This window comes from Xiphophorus maculatus, chromosome 9, assembly GCF_002775205.1.
Source record: "Xiphophorus maculatus strain JP 163 A chromosome 9, X_maculatus-5.0-male, whole genome shotgun sequence".
NCBI lineage: Eukaryota > Metazoa > Chordata > Actinopteri > Cyprinodontiformes > Poeciliidae > Xiphophorus > Xiphophorus maculatus.
In genome coordinates, this window is record NC_036451.1 from 24,736,268 (window position 1) to 24,753,927 (window position 17,660).

The 17,660-nt window shown below is 40.2% G+C and overlaps 1 protein-coding gene across 1 annotated transcript in view; it reads left to right on the forward strand.

Moving 5' to 3' along the window:
• Positions 1–17,660, forward strand: part of oca2 (OCA2 melanosomal transmembrane protein) — a 44,937-nt gene that overhangs the window by 7,116 nt on the left and 20,161 nt on the right. Inside the window, exons 7-19 of the mRNA XM_014470779.2 lie at positions 941–1,013; positions 1,419–1,576; positions 2,191–2,273; positions 3,161–3,314; positions 6,409–6,480; positions 6,736–6,801; positions 7,108–7,164; positions 7,664–7,788; positions 8,726–8,864; positions 12,405–12,537; positions 16,620–16,767; positions 17,027–17,084; positions 17,288–17,396. Of these exons, the coding sequence (XP_014326265.1) occupies positions 941–1,013; positions 1,419–1,576; positions 2,191–2,273; positions 3,161–3,314; positions 6,409–6,480; positions 6,736–6,801; positions 7,108–7,164; positions 7,664–7,788; positions 8,726–8,864; positions 12,405–12,537; positions 16,620–16,767; positions 17,027–17,084; positions 17,288–17,396 (1,375 nt within the window). The remainder of the gene's footprint in view (positions 1–940; positions 1,014–1,418; positions 1,577–2,190; positions 2,274–3,160; positions 3,315–6,408; positions 6,481–6,735; positions 6,802–7,107; positions 7,165–7,663; positions 7,789–8,725; positions 8,865–12,404; positions 12,538–16,619; positions 16,768–17,026; positions 17,085–17,287; positions 17,397–17,660) is intronic.

Here is a 17,660-nt window from a genome sequence, read left to right on the forward strand (position 1 = left end):
AATGTTCTGTAATCTTCTGAGACATTCAGCTCTTATTTGCTTGTATTTTAAAAAGTTTCATTGAAATCATTCCATTGCTTGAGATCTACAGCTAGTCCTGGGAGATAATCAGCCCAGCATAGCACGGTCACTGAAGGGTGATTCGAATCTCTTCAAAAACACTTTGGTTTTAGAAAGGCCATGTGATTGACTTGAAGCAGCCGATCAATTGGCTAAGAACAAACCTTAATAAACTCTTGCTTTGAATAAACTTCTTGTTTCTCTTAAAACACATCCTTTGTAGCTATGAGGTAGCCTTGCTTGACACTTCTGACTCATATCTGTGGAAAATGAGAAATTAGCCATGATCCCTGTTCCCATGTTGTAACATCGAAGGCTCCCTTCACACCAGACTGGGACCTTACCGAACTATTTAAAATCCACCAGATGGTGGGTTGAGGTCTTTTGGGGAGCACCAAGAAGGCAGTGATGTACTCTCCATTACAAGTGATGGAGCAAAAAAAGTGTGTGTCTTGACTGCAGTGTGGAAGAGTCTGGTAGCAGTGTAATCTCATCAATTTGTCATCATGACAAGTGCATGTTTTACATCCGGTTTCTAGAGCGAGGCTCTATGACTTCAGTCCTCAAGGGACCTCTAGACGTGTCTCTGGTTCAACGCACCTGAGTCAAATAACCAGGTCACTAGCAGGAGTCTGGAGGACTGTACTGCAAATGAAAAACTGAGGAGAGGATTCAGTCGTTTTATTCAGGTGTGCTGGACCGGACGCACATTTAAAGGTTGCAGGACACCGGCCCTTACACACTGGAGTTAACGATCCGTTAGATATTTGGTGTGAGTGGTCACATTTCACAATATCTATTAACTCAGTTAAAATAACTTGCAATTTCCAGCAGTTTTTGTGACTGACTCGTGCTACTGATTGTTTTCATCTGGTCTCAGCTGTTCTTCAGTATGTACCCGGATCGGGACAACCCCTGGAGGATGCTGGCCGTCTCTCCGACAGACAGCTTCTGTATCCTTTCTGCTGTTCAGTAGACGCTTTTTTAAAGGACATTTTTGGCTATAGTGATCTTTATTTGACAGTGAATTGACAGGAAATTGGGTTGTGAGAGAAGGGGGACGGCAATATGGGCAGGACTTGAACTTGTGGCGGCCACATAGAAGACCGAGTCCTCCGTACATCGGTCACGCGCTCTAACCCTCCACCATCGCCGTGGCCCTATGTGCTGTAAACACTTGCTGCTGCTACGTTCTTCAGTCAGAAAGAAATAAGCATGTCAAATATCGAACAGAACTTTATAAAACCGCCAGTGAAGAGGACAAGTAGCACACGGGCATGGTGGATATTTTCATCCTGCAAAGGATTTACTGTCAGCAAAGTGTCTGCATTTTTCTCTTGACGGTGCCCGTCTCTCAGCCATGAACGTGACAGACTTTCGGGATAACGCCTTGCTGAAGTTACAAGTGGCGGGGCCTTTTGCAGGAAGGGCTGTGGACTCCGCCTCCCAGGAGTTCATCCTGATCCAGGTGGAGCAGGCCGAGGAGCCGGGGCAGAGGAGGAGGAGGACTCAGCAGGTCAGAGTGGCCATATTGGCAATATTCATTTATGTCATTTGAAAATGTTATCTACTAAACTTTGGTTTCATTACTATCTGAACTTATCCAGTTCTTCTAAATTAACACTGAACTCCCATCTGTTTAGAGTTGCCTTTGGTGACACATTGATCAATTTGATGCATATTTGTGATTTTGATGATGACATTTGACAAAATGTAATATTTATTGTTCGTTTCATAATTGGTCACCGTATGACGTTTTTATTATGTAAAGCACTTTGAACTGCGCTGCTGCTGAAATGTCCTGTATAAATAATCTTGACTTGTGATTTATGTTCTGTCTTGGTTTCAGTTATGGTTATAAGCCATGTGTAATGTTATATTACACACAGCTTTCACAGTTGGTCGTGTAAATATTACTATGCTTTTATCCTTCACCATAAAAAGATATGTATTGAACTCTGTAAGTCAGAGTTGACACTTTGACGGAGCGATCCTGACACTGTCTGCTCTCGTCTTGCGCAAGTTTCCCAATTAACCCCCACTGAGAGATTTTCACCTTAACAATTATTGGATAAATCAAATTTTTCCACAACATTTATGATCATGATTTGTTCTGCTGTTTGTTACCAGGTAACTCATAACTGGACCATTCCCCTTCATCCTGAACGGAGTGACCAGAAGGTGTCAACAAGAACCTTTGAGATGCTCAGCAGGTAATCAGAAGATTTAATGTGGATTGAAAAAGCGTTCACACAACTCCGCAATAGAAAACAAAGTACACGGTGTCCCGACTTGTACTTATTTGCTTTCCCAGATGAGCCAATAGGAGTCTCTCTAACCTTATGTGAGACGTCATGGCGATGAGTCTGTACTCTCGTAAATAGAGAAAACCTGTGCAGAACTTTCCTTTGTACTGCAACAAGGCAGGATGTCTTCCACGGCACCGGAACCTTTTCCTGAGTCAAACCAGAGCTGAAGAGCTGGTCTGGGGCCGGCTCTCAGCCTGTGAGCTGGTGAGGGCTGATGGGAAGATGGACGGAGCTAAACACGGAGCAATCTTTAAGACGGGAGTGGAGTTCAGCTGTTCTGACCTTAAGCCGAAGTAAAATTTGTGGCAAGACAAGAAAAATGATATTTGTGGCCGTCCTTCATTCACTCTGATAGAACTTGACCTGCTTTGTTGAAGAAAAATTAGCAAGAATTTTATTCTTGAAATGCATAAAGGATGTTTTACACAGTATTGACTCAAAGGAGCTGGATACTCATTACACTTTTCAGATTTTATTTGTGAGAAATTCCACAGACGTGTCACGTTTTCTCCAGGAAACGATGTGCTGCTTTGTGTTAGCTGATTACATAAAATTCAAATCAAACTCACTGACATCTTCAGAGCACTATGTTCTAACATTTTAACGCTCCTCTTTCCAGACAGGCTATCTTTAACATGACAATAATGACTTTTATGTTCCTTTTAAGAAATTGCTGTATATTTTCACCCGACCTTGAAGAAAAGCCTGCAGCCACATTTATGGAAACATGCAATGAAAGAAAATGATCCTCCATTTTCTTTGCTGCTGTGCCGTTTCATTTCCGCACCTAGTGACCCCATCGTCATCACGATTCAGGCCTCCCTGCAGGATAACGATGTGGTGCCTCTGTCCATGACCCACCAATCGCTCTACGTTACGAAGGAGACGCAGGTGGCTATAGCGGGAATCATCCTGGCCGGGGTCTATGTTCTCATCATCTTTGAGGTAAATGGCCTGCTATGCTGCCGGTGATGAACGGGTTTTTCTCCTCTGTCTGTGGCACAGTTTGCAGAATGACATCCTAAAGTATTTAGAAAACACAAGACGTTGTCACAGGACCGACAGGAACACACCTGTGCTTCTGTCTAGAGAGACATTTACTGGTTTTTATGTGTCCCTAATCAACAATTTATCTAAAATACAAAATGTATATATATATATTTTTTACAGTTTCGGCTTAATTACTGCTTTGAATATGTTTTTTTTGCTTGTTGCAAAAGTCCTTTTTCTGAGTCTGTATACTCCAGTTGACAATTTATAGATTACTAAAATAATCGGTTAATCACGATTAATCGGGTTAATCGTGATCAATCCAATTACAATCACGTCAGCCCTAATCAGTTTCATTATGTTTTATGTGAAGATTTAACTTTACTAAGTAATGATGTACAACAAAGTAGCAAAATTTAAAAAAAAAAAATCTCTGGCATTTTGCTCCGTTAGGTGGGAAAACGATTTTGATTTTGCAGAAAAGTCTGGCTTCAGCTTTTCTGGCACCAGATCAGGCAGGAGGCGGAGGAGACGGACCTTTTCACAGATTGTCTCATAGCAAACTGTTACGACATGGTGACAGTTTTAACAAATACGTAAAAAAAAGAAGTTTTAATCGAAAGTTGCATACTGCAGCTCTGAATGGGTCAAAACTCAACTCAATTACGCTGCACTAAACAGAGACTCTAATCAAAATTTTAGCTTTTTCAAATCTGTTTTTTTGTAAAAACAGAAACATTTTCAATGCTTTCTTCGTGTCAGTGAAAAGCAAAAACATATTCACTGGGCTATCATACAGTTATTAGAGGTAATGCTTCCCATAAATTACAAATTGGCAGCAAAATAATGTTTTCATTTTTGCAGGACATTCTTAGTCGGGAGGAGCAGCCATGCATGTTAGTATGTTGGGAAAGAGAAGATAACCTCTTGTTCACTTGTTTCGTCCCACCCAGAGTCACTTTGATTTTCCCACATGTACATCAGTCATTTTTTTTCTCTTCCCCTCCCCATTGTCAGTCCGCTTTTGGATTTAATTAAAACAAGGCCGTCTCCCTGATCCTGGCAGGGCGTGAACTCACACAGCTGTTCCGGGGAGAACAGGAAGAGGGAAGGAGTGGAAGATGACAGCGCCGTTATGATCTGCACAGACGCCATCGGCGTTAATGACGCGTCCGCTGTCATTGAAAGTCTCTGCCTTTGTGCCGTGCAGATGGCTTCGCCGAGCCTCTGCTTTATCATCCCCATCAGGTCCCAGGTTTTGTCTTGCCTGACACGAACGTCTTAATGAGAGAGCCCGCACTGCTCTGTCATTCGGGACATCACAAAAGGAATCCACTGGTGTTGGTAATTGGACACTAACTGGGTTCTCTATTAAAACATTCATGGAAGACCGACGTAAAGAGCCACATTTCCATTTTATCTGACATGACAAGAGACACAGAGAAGCTTTTGTTCTTCTTCTCCTCATTCATTATTTCAACAGATCTGTCCAGACAGACAGTTTTTAGACTGTCTATAGATTTTTATCATTAATAAAGCCTAATAAGTTTCATTTTAATTTGGAGTATTCAGGAGGATTCGGATTGAAGACCGTGAATATTACAGTAAAGATATTTAAAGTCTTTATAGAGGCAGTAATATCAATGTTAAAACATGTGTGCTATATTGATTTAAATTTAAATGATTTTTTTAATGATATGTATGACAACAAGACACATTTTTGCTGTTTTTGCATTGCGTTTATTTTGTGTCTTGAGGTTTTATTTTAGGCAACACAACAATTTAAAAACAATCTGTTAGAAATCAGACATGGGGAAAATTTTTCACTATTGTGCAAGTAAAAAAAAGAAACCAGGAAGTAAAGCGGCAGATCTTTGTTTTTGAAAACACGATGGGGATTGTGTTGACGTTAAATGAGGAGATGGTTTAGTTTACTACTTTCCAGCCATTCTTCACTAGCTGTCTGCTTCATCGTCTGACGCATCCTGACGCTGTCAGAGGAAGACGGCTTTGAGAAGTGACCTTCTGCTGCTTTTTGTCCTTGACAGCCACAAAATGACTGACTTTGATTAGATCCGGAAACTGAACAGGATTTCCTTGGTGTGAACTTGCTAAATGATCCTGAAGTAAATCAGTTCCTTCATTGAGGATGTCTAAAACACCGACTTAAAATATGTATGCAGTTTAATGAAAACGGATACAGTAAGGACAAAGGTAACTTTGGGTAGCCTTCCCCAAACACCCAACTGGTATCCAGTGCAATACAAATTACAAGATATTGCAAAAAACCCCCAAAAAACAGTAGCAGTTCTTAACCAAAATAGTTCCTCCTATGGAAATTTATTCTGGAAAAGACACTAACTGGTGTCCTATAACTTTACCAGAACAATTAAGAAATCATTTTTGACATGAATGTTTTTAAGATAAGAAGCCGTGTTTTCATGGTATAATAATTAAGCTCAGGCCTGACTCATTAATCAATTATTATTTTCATCAATTCATCAATAAAGGCTTCATAAATCTCAAATAATGCTTAAAACATGTTGCTGTGGACCAACATGTAACTTAACCCTTACTTACCCTAACTTACATGGTTACTTACCCTAACCGTGTAACCTTAACCCTATCAATAATCAGTTTACGTTTAATCAATTGTTTTAGGTTTCGATCAAGAAAGGTATAAAAAAACAAAATGTAAATAACTCTTTAATTAACCCTCAAATATGAAGCTATGACTCATCCATTAAGATGCCATCTTCAGCAGACTTCACCAAACATGGTATGAAACTTTAGTTCCTGAAACTGATTAAGTTGTTCAGATCATAAAGGAGAAGCCCATCACCCCACTGACTGTGAAGTATTTCTGCAAACACGCAATGCAAAACTTTAGACGGTTTATTTTTTAGCAATAAACATCTATTAGCAACAGCTCATTAAACCCAGCAACATTGTTGGGTAAGAAAGGTAAATTACCACTGTTTGAAATACGCATGTCGCTAAACCGTTAACACTGTTCATGTCTTAAGGTGCGCATCTTTTCCATTTTCAGATTGTGCATCGCACTCTGGCTGCCATGTTGGGATCCTTAGCAGCTTTAGCCGCCCTGGCTATCATTGGTGACGTAAGTCTCTTAAAAGTCTTCAGATTAGCCACCTTGTTGAGGTAAAACTCAGCGAAACCTAAAATCTGCTTGGGAGATCTACAGCTGCTGGTCATTGAGTGGTTGTAAAGTAAAGTATTTTCTACTTTGTCACTGGAAATTAATAGAAATGCCGCAGAGCTCCAGCTTTTTTCTTGACATATTGTGATGCAGATCCGTGAAAGCCAGTCGAACACCGGATCAGACTGAATGATCTTTAGTGTGTTTTATTCTCAGAGACCCAGCCTGGTCACTGTGGTGGAGTGGATCGACTACGAGACGCTGGCTCTGCTGTTTGGCATGGTGAGATTAATAAAATACACCAAGACGTTTTTTTATGGACAATTGAAAGGTTATCACAATTCAGCACAGATGGAAATTGGTATAAAAAAAAAATCAATAAAAATGCTCTTTTTAGACAAATTAGGATTTTACTTAAATTGGAATCCATTGTAGCTCCCACACAGTTAACCTTTTCCTGATTACATATATTTTTGTTTTTCAGCACTTATTAAGCTTGCATCAATTTATCATCCATGGTGACTGCGTTACAAAAAATGAAGGCGACGTTGTTGTTGTTTTAAGCGGTGTGACCTTTTTGCTTCACAGATGGTGCTGGTGGCCATTTTTTCAGAGACAGGCTTCTTTGATTATTGTGCGGTGAAGGTGAGTTCATGGAATAATGAGGACAATTAGAAATGGTTATTCTGTTAATGAAGATAACCAGCACAATCTATCAAAATGGAGTCCATTCAGAGTGGCCGACGTTTAAGTGCATCAGTGTTTTTTTGCATTTTTTTCCCCCCTTACCTTTGACCATGTGGCATGGTGTTGTCTTTAAAAATAGCTGCAAAATAAAAAGCTGCTGTTAAAAAGTTTCTTCTGCTTTTTGTTTTTGTTTGGACAATTGTTCCCTTTTAGAAATGAAGTCATCACCATTTACTTTCTCTTGTGTGTTTAAAAAAAAAAATAATTATTTAATCATATTTTACGGTTCAAACTTTGTTTTTCTGAAGCTTTTTGTGATTCTCATATGTGAAATGTGATGATTTAACATAACTGGAACGCTAGTCATAGCAGAATAATCCATTATTAGTTAACCTATTACACTAGGTTAACTAATAACCTAATAATATCTTAATATCTCATTGTGATATTTCTTCAGGCCTACCAGTTATCCAGAGGGAGGGTGTGGCCTATGATCATCATCCTGTGTCTGATTGCTGCCATTCTGTCTGCCTTCCTGGATAATGTGACCACCATGATGCTTTTCACTCCTGTCACCATCAGGTAGAGCGAAGAAACAAGTTTAAGAAGAAAAAGCTTTTTCTTCATGCCTGACGTTTTAAATTGTCTCTTAAAATGAAAACATGTCCTGCAACAACAAATAAGCCTCAACTACCCCAGGGTGAAACGGTTAATCGGATAAATCTCGATAAATCAAAATTTGAAATTATTGTCACCTAATTTAGTAATTGTTTAATCGTAATCTGAGAAATACAGACTCAAAAAAAAATAACGGCTGTTTGATGAAAAAAAACAATGTACCCAGAGCAGTAACTATATAAACGTTTTACATTTTCGATGTAAAACCTTCGTTTTTTTTAGCCTCACCTGGTTCAAACTTTGTAAAAATAGATAAATAAATCTCTTGTTAAGCACCTGTTGCTATCCATTTATTAACCTAAAAAATACTCAGCAGATTATAATATTTTTTTAGCTGCAGATGCATTTTTTGCTACAAATGATCAAACATACACTAAAGCAAAGCTATTGTTGTTGCATTTCAGATGAAAATTATGTTTTTCTTCAAAAAACTAATTGCATTTTTTTTTAAAATGTGTCTTTTGATGTATTCCTAATATTGTGTGAAAAAAGGCTTGAGTGGTTAAATGAACCGTTTTCAGAATGCGGCAGGTTATTTTTCTATCCGATTAATCTTCAGAATACTCGATAGAACAATCGATTACTAAAATAATCGTTAGTTGCAGCTCTGAATCACCCAGCGGGGAGATTTTCAGAATGAGCTGAACGAAGAGGGTCACAACATAAACAACGCTCAAATATCCGTGTCCCGGTTCATCAGCTTTGAAACATTGAGAACATGAAGGACATAACACTTTCATCTTTACATTTCCTTTTTTTTTTTTTTTTTTTTCCTATTCCTGCGCTGGCGTCCGCTGCTCTACGCAATCTAATCAAGCGCCATTCTGTGGTGATTTTGCAGGTTGTGTGAGGTGCTTAATCTAGACCCCAGACATGTCCTGATTGCAGAAGTAATCTTCACCAACATCGGAGGGGCCGCCACAGCTGTCGGAGATCCACCCAACGTGATTATCGTGTCCAACCAGGGCCTGCGCAGAGAAGTAGGCACTTTCACAGCTCTGTGAGCTTAAACACGAAACACTGAAACGACCCAGCAGCTCGGCTCAGCGTAATCTGACACATCAACCAAACACCCTGGGAGAACTGCTTTATGTCCTGTGTGTGCGTGTGACATGGTGAAAGGGAAATTGCTGATTTATCCGTGCAGATGGTTCAGGGTTGGAGAATGACGAACCCGTTCAGTGTAAATGTGACACTTTTGTGTCACATTTTCAATCAGGTTGGTGATGCTTTAAGTTTCTGTTTGCTCTGCTGCGCTAAATGAACTGGTCCCCGTCGTTTCGGAGGCCGGTTCAAACATCGACACGTGTGAAGCACAGCGGGGTCGAGTCGAACCAAAACATGGCCGAAAACGAGCAGACAGAGTCAGAGACCGGATGTGGTCGGGAGGCAGATAGCTGAATAAACCAGGAACTGTAACCGAGGTTTGCAACTCTACAGAATAAAAATGCAGAGACCTGATAGTCCTGTAGTCTCGGTTTGGTTGGAAACCAAAATTAGAACATTTGTTAAATTTTCAGCTGGTGCGGTTTGCTTTCACACCAACAGAATCCAAATCTGTGCTAACTTAACCAGTTAGTAACCAGAGACCACGTTTTAGGTCGCAAGAACCTAAAACGTTTTCATTATAACTTTGTTTAGTGTTTTATTACACAACGTTCAAATAAAATCAAACCAAGGGAAATCACCATGATAAACACAGTGGTGGCAGCGTCATGCTGTGGGTGTGCTTTTCTTTAGCAGGGGAGAGGAAGCTGGTCAGAGCTGACAGGAAGAGGGGTGGTGGAGCTAAACACCGGGCAGTGTTGGAAGGAAACCTGCACTAGACTTTAGGCTGGGTGAGAATGTCCTAGTCTAAGTTCAGATCCAAATCAAACCAAGAATGTGTGGCGAGGCTCGAATTGATGTTTGGAGACGCTCTCCGTTCAGTCCGATTGAATTGGAACCATTTTGCAAAGAAGAACGGGCAAAAGTTTCAGTCTTTAAACTGGTTTCAAGAGCAGGAGGGTTCCAACTGCAACCACAGCAAAAAGCACCGAATCCGAGAGGGGAAATACAAAATGGATGCCAGGCTGTTTTGCCTTCTGCTCTGTGTAATAAAATTCAAATAAAACCCACTAAAACAGATTGAGGTCAACACTCTTCTGCTGGTGGTTTCCGTTCCTTTACGTGGCGACGCTTTGAAGCGAATCGCTTTCCTCTGACGAACTCTGTGGCTGACGTTCAGCCAGGCGTGGAGTGGCCTGTGAGTGGCACATCCTCAGGACTCGTCTCTGATTACCGGAGGCGCTGTCACTTCTGGTGCTGAACCTAAGCGTAAATCAGGGTGTAATCTGCTTATTTGTTAGATTGATTGAGTGCAGAGTGCTTGTAGTGACTCTGAGATCCGCAGAGGAAAAGTTGTTTTTAAAACCGCATCAGAAAGTCCCACTGAGTCAATCAGCAGTTTGTCACTGTTGGAAAATGCCACGGACCTGTTGGCTCTTTATAAACCACGCCGCTCTGCTTTTTATACTCTGAGGTCTGCAGTGCCACAGCCCTGGAAGACGTGACATTTTGCCAGCTGCTTGGTTTGGCGTCTGTCCAGAGCGTGTGACATTTTGGCCCTTTGCGTGTGTGGCGGTGTGTGGTTGGCTCCGGTGCGCCGCGGTCCACTGCGGGACTTTTGTCTTTCCCAGGCGTAAGCGCGGCAGGAGAGGAGCAGCGGCATGGTCGTTCGGTCTAGTCTGGCCTCTGGTAAGCTCTGCTTGTGGCTCAACAGGGCCGGTCCTTGCCTTTTTGGGGCCCTAAACTGCTTTCTTTGGGGGGAGCGGAGGGGGACATACCAACATGTCTATGTGTGTAACACACCTACCATTATTAGCATCATTTGTAATTAGCATGCATTATACCAGTGACATTATGACTGTTAATTTTAACCTTAAAGGGGTAACGAAGTAAAAAAAAAAATTATTTAGATTTTGAAATGAAAGAGTTGTATTTTAATGTGCCATTTTATTTTAACTATTAACATCAGCTGATAAGCCCTCAATTTAATATCTTATGTTTCCCCAACAGTGGCAGCAGCCGTCAACAGGAGGAGATGAATCCTTATTATTTATAAAAACAAAACAGAAATTGTTTTCCCTCTTAGTTTGCAATATTCACTGTTATTTAAAATGTATGTCTATTTATCTGTCATGCTAGTTTGGTGCTCCTGGGGGCCCCCTGGTGGTGTGGGGGCTTTAAGCAGCCGCTTACCTTGCATATGCCTTGGGCCGGCCTTGCGTTGGGAGGAAATGCAAATGCAGGATACATGGGCTTGTTAGTTTTCTTTACTTTAATAAAAAAACAAACAATTCCCGCACTGTAAAAACATTAAATCTTACACATAATATCTAGTTTCTACTGCAAATATCTTAGTACACTTGAAACAAGACAGAACCAACTCACAGCAACGGTAACTTTTCAGCAAGAAATAAGTGCTTTTTAAGTCAACAATTTCTTAATATTGATGAAAACGTATTGGTTATCAGTGAAATTCACTGCCAGTGGAACAAGACATTTTTTTCCCATATTATAAGCTAAAATGTCTCGTTCCACTGGCAGATTCTTTCGCTCTGAATTGGTACTTTTTCATTAGTCCTAAAATGGTAAATGGACTGAACTTTTATAGTGTTTTGCGATCATTTTGACCACTCGAAGCGCTTTAGACTAGAGTCACATCCATCTAATCGCACTCAGAAACACGCACACAGTTACAGAGCGATACGCAGATCAGTAGGCAGTTTGAGGCTTAGTGCCTTGCCCAGGGGCACTTCAACATGTGGCAGGAGGAAGCTGAAGCCGAACATGCAACCTTCTGATGACTGCTCTACCCACAGAGCCCCAGCTCCTACGTTGTGCTGAAAAGTTACTTGTAAGTTAGTTTTGTCTTATTTGAAGTGTACTAAGATATTTATGCTAGAAACAAAACCAAAAATACTATTTAGTGTTTTGCACTCTCTGATCTCAACAGACAGAGAGGAGCTTTTGTCACAGGAGTGAAGCAATAAGGTGACACAGTGAGAGGCTGTGTGACCCATCATCAGGAGTCTCATGTGAGAGAACCGGCAGATCATCCAATACGTTGCATTTGGTTTATGCCTGATGGTCTCATTTTCCACTTTGTCTGTAGATCCTGCAGGTGTCACTGTTAACCCGTTTTAAATATTTCGGATTACAAGTATTCAGAGTAGACCAAACAAAAACAGCAGGTTTCCTGTTTTGCTTTTGTGCTACAAGAACAAACTTGACTTGACCTGATGTGGACACATTGAAAAGTCCCTCAGACGGTTAAAATCTTCTCTGAGCTTTACTCTGGACTCTTCTTTTTCCACTCATCTCATACATCACCAGTATTTTTTTTTTTTCATGTGCTAAAACTGATTGCAGGACTTAGTTCGTGGCACCAGAACATGAGCAGGAGAGATTTGTGAAATCCTAACTGTTTTTTTTTCTTTTGCTTTTGTTTTTTCTTCTCCTTCCTTGTCGTGTTGCAGGGAATAGACTTTGCCAGCTTCACAGGCTACATGTTTCTTGGAATATGCCTCGTCCTGCTCACCTCATTCCCTTTCCTCAGGATGCTCTACTGGAACAAAAAACTTTACAACAAAGAGTCCATTGAAATAGTTGGTGAGTCACTCATTTGGACCACAGAAATAGTTTGATGGGCATTGAGTTGAGGGCGTAAACCTCAGAGGATCGCTGCTGCCTTTGTGTTTCTGCAGTAGTTTTAATTGTAAAACTGTAAAAAATAATGACATATTCAGCTTTTAGTTTGGTTTAGGTTTGTTTTTTCAGCATTTGTGACAAACCACTAGATGTCATTATGACAAGTTTGCATAAGAGAAGTTATTTTTTATGCTACAGGCAGCAAATAAATAATTTTTTAAAATTTCTTTTAAAGTTTGCAGCAACAGTATTGCATAAACACATAAACACAGTCCTTAAACGTTTTGACTGTTAGGTTCAATGTATCTTACTGGCTTTTTATGTAACAGACCAACACGAATTGTGAAGTGGAAGGAAAATAGTTCATGTTCTTTAAATTATTAGTATTTGTGTTGAGTGCTACTAACTCACAACTTTGCATAAGCATTCTGTTACAATTACAGTGGCAATTAGAATACCCAAAACTGTACTCAAATCAGAGCAGCACTGCCTCAGCATATTTCTACTCAAGCAAAAGATAAAACAAAAAGCAGCCATCCAAGAAATTACTCAAGTATAAAAGTATTTTTGTAAGAAGGCTACTTGAGTACTAACCGACCAAAACATCTGATTTTGTGTTTTCAAATGACGTTATCTTGCAGATAAAAATGCAAAGTTATGTGCAAATTATGGTATTTTAAAGATTGAACCCATGCAAATAATACAAACAACACCATTACAAAACAATATGCAGGAGGAAAAACACAACATAAAACTCACGAAGCTGATGCAGAATGTGTCGTACAGGCAAGGCACTTCCAGGGACAGTAGGATCCACAAACGATTCAGTCAGAACAACAAAACGTAGAAACAAGAATTCTCACTTTAATGTAAATGGTGTGAATCTATCTAGCCCAGGGGTGTCAAACTCCAGTCCTCAAGGGCCGGTGTCCTGCAACTTTTAGATGTGCCTCTGCTGCACCACACCTGAATAGAATAATTAGGTTATTAGCAAGGCTCTGGAGAACTGACCTACGCAAGGAGGAGGTAATGTAGCCATTTCATTCCAGTGTTTTGTAGCTGCAGCACATCTAAAAACTGTAGGACTGCGGCCCTTGAGGACTGGAGTTTGACACCTGTGATCTAGCCCCTCTCCAGTCATTTTGACCGCCTGAAGTGCTTTACACTAGAGCCGCCTCCGACATTTATACACCGATACGCAGGGCAACTTGGGAGGAATGTTGATTTGTGACGTGTGTCAGGAGGAAGCTGGAATCGAACCTACGACCTTCCGACTGCGAGACGACAACTCCACCCACGTTTACGTCTGGCACATTTATGACTAAAACATGTTTGTTTGTTAATCATTTTATTTATTTGTTAGTTTATTCCATTCATTTACAGTTTAAAATAAAACAGGTCTCATGTTGACACGAACAACAGTTTTGAATGAAAAGGAGTAAGAAAGAAAAAAATCTTGTATAGCCTATTCTTTCTCTCAAAAGTCAATTCGCTATGTTATAAGCAACTAAGTGTCAATCAACCATCAATGTAGATAGATCTTTAAACACAATACAGGCAATATGTACGCATACATGTATGTATAAAAAAAGAAAAAAATATATAATCTTCGTAATGACACAGGACTCTAATCAACCAATGTACTTGATTTCTTGATTTAATGAAGTTACTCAGGATGGGTTGAGTTTCTAGACAGCGTACTGTCTAGAAACTCAACTTCATATTATAATCAAGTAAAAGTAAAAAATACGGTTTAGTAAATCTACTCTTAAAAGTACATTTTTTTCCAAAGCGTCACTCAAGTAAGTAGAATTAATAAAACTAGTCACTACCCAAAATATGATATACTTTGTGATTGCAGTGCGACGAACTAGATGTAATTAAAAAAAAACATTTTCAAACCTCAGGAAAAAGGAGTAGCTGGTGTCGAACATCATCTGCGTCTCGCCTCGGCTCACCGCCCTTGGTAGAGTCTGGTGACCTCACGGCGCCATCCAGGGCGCCGCCGGGCCGCAGTCAGAAAAGCCTTTTCACTCTGACGTGCAGCTGCTCCTCATTCCCACTAGCCGGCGGTAATGAACGATTCGCTCGTCCAACGTTGCAGCCTGAGACCAGCACGTAACTCGCCTCTCTTATTGTCCTGCTGTCTGAACAACAACTCCTCTAACGCGCTGCACCTCAATTGTCTTTATGTATCCTTTTAATTATCTGGCAGCGGAGAAGAAAGATGCGCTCGCCCATCCCAAATGGTGTCCGGAGTCAGAGGAGGCTCATTTAAAAGAAATTAGGAGCACAGAGTATATTTGCTTTGGAGAATGATTTTGTCTTCCATCCAGGAATCTATATTTTCTTGTGCCGTAATCCTCTTCACTCAAGGCCCTGTGGACTTACATAATGGGGACACTAATAAAACAGACGTTTGTGGGAGATTTTTTTCTTTCTTTTTTTTTTTTCTTTAACAATTCTTTCTTGTTTTGAGAAAATCCCAGCAGGGGATCATTAAAGCGGAGACCACCAGGCTGCCCTGTGGTCACCTCGGCTCTCTCATTAAAGGAGAAGCAGGCCGACTGTTCGCTGCCACACTGAGCTAAAAGAAGCCGTTCCCACTCATGAGGGGCCCGTCCCATTCGGACCCGATAACCCATCTGCCAAGCCCAACCCCGTGGACTATCCCGCTTCTCAGCCAGCTTGACATACAGCGTGCGGGTAAATCAGCTCCGGCCCCCCTGCCACTCCTGGTAATTGTATGGATTTGCTTACAGGAAGGATTTTTTTTTTTTCTCCACTCCTCCACTTAGATCCTGTTTTAGGTCACCTAGCAACCTTCTAAAAAAAGATGGCTCCCACCGGTGTTCGCATGAGAGTCCAGCACCCTCGGGCTGTATCTCTGTTTCAGCACTGGCTGTCCCTGGGCTGGTCAATATGCTGCATTAGTCCCTCTATGGGGGACAGTGTAGCATATTGACCACCAGTGTCTTCTCATTCAGTCTCAGCTGTCAGCCGTTTTGCCCTGTGAATGTGCTGAACTTCATGGCTGTGTTGCTGTGGAGGCTCAGCAGAAGCGCAAACCGTGAAAAATTCAACTCAGTCCAAGCTCTGCTGAAGACAGAATCCTGGTCCTAAAAGATGAATCATTCCATATTTAATGCGTTATTTAATCACAGTTCAAGCTGAATAAAGCTCTAAACAGGTACAGAGCCTTCATGCTGTGCTGCACTAGGCGCCGTGAAACAAGAAATTGAATTGTATTTAGAATTTCAGTGACTGATTTAATTCTTCTACAGAAAGAGTTAAACACAAAGAACTTCACCTTTCATATATTTTGTCTTTTAAGTTTAACTTACTAGTAAATAGGGGTATAAACATACGGAAGTAATTTTCTTACTCAAATAAGCCACTTTATGGGAATAAAAAGCATATTTAATTTATTACAAAGCACATTACTAAGCACACACACACACATATAAATGGTTACTCCATTGTTTTATAAGGTAAAAACATGGGATTTTTACTTTTGGTGTATATATATATATATATATTATAAATGGAAAGGTTTTACTTTCCATTTAAAAAACCCCCACTGCATTAAAAGCATAATAAACAAAAGAAACACCCAACAATTACAACAGATTGAGATTATATGTAGAGCAGATTTCAGTGCCACTCCAGATTGTTAAAATGACTTGCAGTCAGAAGAAACAAATTGGAAAAGCTAATTGTTATTTATTGAGATTTTATACCTTCAAGATAGTTGGATATATTTAATCTAATATTTAATGCATCTTTTATTTATTGATTTTTGGTAGCTTTGGTCCTCCGTATATCATGTAAATAAATAAGAATTTACATCCTTTTGCTATTCTTATTAATTTTCATTTTACACTTTCAAGATAGTCGGATATATTTAAACTAATATTGAATATATCTTTAATTGATTGATTTTTGGTGCTTTGGGTCTTCCGTACATTTCTGTAGGAGTTGTGCATTGATGCCTTTGTGTGTTTTGCCTCCCCTAAACATGTCTGCTTGTCCTTTAACTCCAGAACTGAAGCATGAGATCCTGGTCTGGAGGCAAACGGCTCAGCGCATTAACCCGGCCAGCCGGGAGGAGACAGCTGTGAAATGCCTTCTGATGCAAAAAGTGCTCAACCTGGAAAATCTGCTCCGCAAGATGATGAAAACCTTCCAGAGGTTAAACGAAAAGCCCACACTGCTCTTCTGTGTCACTCTCAAAATTGCATTTATTACATATCACAGAATTTGTTCTTTTTTTCCTTTGTATTTCCAAAAACAAATCCAAATATATCTCATTTTAAAGCTTCACACATCCATCAGATAAAGACAAAATGTATGTTCAGTCAGTGTAGTTGTTAATATGATCGCTTGCCGTTCAATTATTTTAATTTTTCTCTCTGGATTAACATGACTTCTGTTATCTTTTTTCAAACAGACAAATTTCTCAGGAGGATAAAAACTGGGAACAAAACATTCAGGAGCTGCAGAAGAAGGTGGCGTTTTGATTTTTCCCTTCAGAAATATTTCTCTCTCTGTAGGAGTTGTGCATTGATGCTATCTGAGTAATGAAGTGGGCTGAGTCTTTGAAAGTTCACTTTAGACAAATACCATCAGATCTGTGATAAAAATCAGCTTTTCAAAAGCCAAAGAAAACATTCATTATATATATATATCTTCTTTTTTTTTTACTCCACAGCACAGAATAACAGACACGGTTCTGTTGGTGAAATGTGCCTCCGTCCTTGGTGTGGTGATCTTCATGTTCTTTCTCAACTCCTTTGTTCCCAGCATTCATCTGGACCTGGGTAAGTGCTGCGCTGTCTTCATCAGGCCTACTCTCGTCTCCACTGGCAAGTTCTACCAAAATGTGAACTTGGTTATGTTTTCTTTTCGAACCATAATCGTGACAAAAACCCTCTGTGGAGCGTGATTCTTAACATGCTTCGGGACGAGATGTTACTAAAGGCCACTTTGACAAATTATTTTTATGTTGAATCCTCTGTGTATTCAATCTGAAACACTTTATCTACACACTTTCACATGACAGGAGCGCACTCTGGCATCTGAAT